The 3194-nt window shown below is 35.2% G+C and overlaps 1 protein-coding gene across 2 annotated transcripts in view; it reads left to right on the top strand.

Moving 5' to 3' along the window:
* The window catches only part of vstm2b (V-set and transmembrane domain containing 2B), a 66392-nt gene that overhangs the window by 55921 nt on the left and 7277 nt on the right, over nt 1-3194 (top strand). Inside the window, exon 6 of one of the 2 annotated variants that reach the window (XM_043706887.1) lies at nt 2373-3153. The exons of the other annotated variant lie outside the window; for it this stretch is intronic. Within the exon in view, the coding sequence (XP_043562822.1) occupies nt 2373-2449 (77 nt within the window). The 3' untranslated portion in view covers nt 2450-3153. Of the gene's footprint in view, nt 1-2372; nt 3154-3194 lie in introns of those variants that run through there. 2 annotated transcript variants of the gene reach the window in all.

The raw sequence follows: 3194 nt of genomic DNA, 5'->3' as shown, positions 1-3194 counted from the left end.
AAATTGCTCAACCGCCTCGCGGGAGCACGAGGTGGCGCCAATGCAGTCATCAATGTAGCGGAGGAAGAGGTGGGGAGTGGTGGCGGTGTAATTACGGAAGATGGATTGTTCTACGTAGCCAACAAAGAGACAGGCATAGCTGGGGCCCATACGGGTGCCCATGGCTATTGAATGGTGGAGCAGGTTCAAACGGTCAGATGGCCTATTCCTGCTCTTATTCCTTATGTGCCTATGTTCTTATGTTGTGCTGTTTTTAGGCATCCTTAAACACCATCTAAAATAATCATGACACCCTTTTCATTCAAACAAAATTCACCCAATTAACATTAAATTTATTTTAATAGCAAGAGTTAATAACATTTTTGAAGGAAATACTTTTCAAGAGTTCCTGAGTCCAATAATACGATGGAGATGAACTAATATTAATATACACACCTGAAATGGCGTAGTTAAAAACAATAGTACTTCTGTCATGCACCCTGACTTGCCAGCAACACACAATTATTATTGACAGTCAGGAATGAAAAGATTGTTTGGATTAAACAGGATCCCTCCAAACAACTGAATTTTAATTATGGTGAAACTAATTTTGTTTTCCTTTCTATGATCCATTTATTCTCCCATTTCCTATTCTAACAGTATTGACTCCTCAGTTCAGGGTCACTTTGCAAATAATTGACATTCTTCGGCATTTTATTGAAGTTTTCACATGAAGCTGTGTTTGGTGGATTAGTCAAACGTGGAGACGTCACAGACTGGAAATTTTCTCCAATTTATTAAAAAAAAATTAAATGCAGCCTGTACAGATAAACACAGTGCAATACCATGAGGGAAAGTAATTCCAACAATTCTAAGGCAGAATCTTGATGAAGTCATTTTCATTCTGAGTAGCAGCTTATACCAATCCCTGACACAGTAGATTTCCTTGCACTCAGTGGTATTTAAGCAGGAACCGTTGGAAGCATCAGCATCAGAGAAAGCAACAGTTAAGAATTTCAGTTGTAAAAATAGAGCAGGAGCAGAACCCTGTGCTTATTAGGGAAGAGCTTTATTTTCAGTAATTTCCTGCAGTAGTAAGCCTGAAGGCAGTCTAGGCAATTTGGTTTAACAGATGAATGGGTACCTGAGGTAGTAAAGATTAAATAACCTTCTACCAACGATCTCTGTGAAGGTCAGGCTGAGGAGCTGTTGGTTTTGATAATAAGAACCTGAAGCAATTTCTCTAACAACAAAAAACAAATAGGAAGACAGAAATCTTCAATTAGTGTGCATAACATATATCCTGTATACACGCGAATGCATCCAATCAAAATTACAACATCAGACAGAAGCTAAAATGTTTTCCAGCTCTCATCTTTTAATTTCACGTTGCAGAACATTCATGAAGATACTGCACCATTTCTCTTTTCTAATTGGATGTACTGTTACTGTTTAGAATGGAAAATATTGATAAGAAAGATGGTTGGCACATAGGAGCGCAAATTACTTGTTAAGGAAGAGTTTTCCTGTTTAGTATGTGCATGCAGTTAAAGGAAATTGTCATTCACCTCAATCTATTTATTCAAAGGTTATGTCTATCATACATTATTTATTATAGTGAAAAGAAACAAGCTTTTCACAAAAATAAGAACACTTTTTATTGAAAATAATCCAAGTTATATAGTTCTGACCTATCGCATGTGATAAAAGAACCCACTGTAGTGATGGGTCACATCCATGGTATACTCAAGGAGTTATGTGAAGACAGTCTCTAAAGCTGCAGCTGTCTCCATTTCGATACATATTTGACTTTCTACATTACAGCTGTGACTTGACTTCAAAAGTATGTGACTGTAAAGTGCCTTGGAATATCCTGAGGTTGTGAAAGGTTCAATGTGAATCCATCTATTCTATCTGCTTTTGTTCTTTTCCTTTGCTTGTATCAAAATAGCATTGCAAGGGAAAACAAAGAAGGATTACTTTATATGATGCATAGGCCGGAAAGGACATCTAAAACCTATAAATATGTCAATGAATTTTAATTAACGTTCTGTTCACATGATCTTAAATTAGCACTAGTATAATGACATTCCATAGTATAACTCTGGCCTAACAAAACCAGATCATTTCTTTGCAAAATTCTTTATCATCTAAATTCACTCATATTAGTGTAAATTCTGTTAAAAGCCGAGCACTTTACATCTGAAATGATTTATTTAGAATATTTTGGCTAAAAAGCAACACATTTCACGTGTCTTAGACACAGGGTGCGTGTGGCATTATGGTTTCATAACAAACTTCATTTTTGTACATTGATTGCAATGATTGTGAAATGTCATTAATGACTGTTCAAAGTGAAGTGCTGTACAAATGATATTTCATTTTGCCTGCAGGTTTTGAACCCCTTTCTGCAACTCACCCTTTCCTATTTATCTCGCTGCTGATCTTACAGAGGCTCTGCACATATTAGTAAACCTTGACTGATTCCTCCAAAGTAACCTTTCTCAATCAAACAAAGAAAATGTGCAATGGAGAGACAAAAAAAAAGACTATAAAGAGTGAAGAATTTTAAAAAAACTGCTTAGATCAGACTGCGTTTCAAACATTGCAAAGGAAGCACCGGAAGACATGAGAGGGAAAAATGTTTATCTGAGAATGACCTTCAAACATTTTCAGCAGTCAAATATTGCACATTCTAAATGTTCTCAATGTGGTAAATTAATTTCCCAACAAACATAATGTAAAGCCTTGCTGTATGTAGCATGGCAATTGGATTATTTGTAACAAATTCCACCTTCTTGTTTCCTGCTCAACTCATTCCATCACCACCTTGACATTCTAAACTGACCATACAGGATCAGTAACCTAACAAAACTTTAGATTGATCTCTTTGTTCATTCATGTTTTATTTTATGGTATTTAGATTTTTGATTCGCTTTGAGAATTTTACGTAAATACAACACATCCCATCATAAATATATTTAGCATCAACAATATTTATTTTTAATAAAGATGGAAATTAAGGTAAGACATTCATTTATAAACTGTATTGATATATTGCTGAAAATAAGTTGGAATAAAGAATTTTCAAATAATGTCTTCAAATACCTGAATTGCTGAGCCTCTCAATCTTAGCACAAAAATAACCAATTCATTAAATTTGTTTTCTTTAAAGATATTGGTCCAGTGTCACAAATGCTTGCATCTGGTGATGT

Source organism: Chiloscyllium plagiosum, chromosome 17 (assembly GCF_004010195.1).
Source record: "Chiloscyllium plagiosum isolate BGI_BamShark_2017 chromosome 17, ASM401019v2, whole genome shotgun sequence".
In the NCBI taxonomy this organism is placed as follows: Eukaryota; Metazoa; Chordata; class Chondrichthyes; order Orectolobiformes; family Hemiscylliidae; genus Chiloscyllium; species Chiloscyllium plagiosum.
Note: the sequence above shows the minus strand (reverse complement) of the source record. Positions and strands in the feature narration are given on the sequence as shown.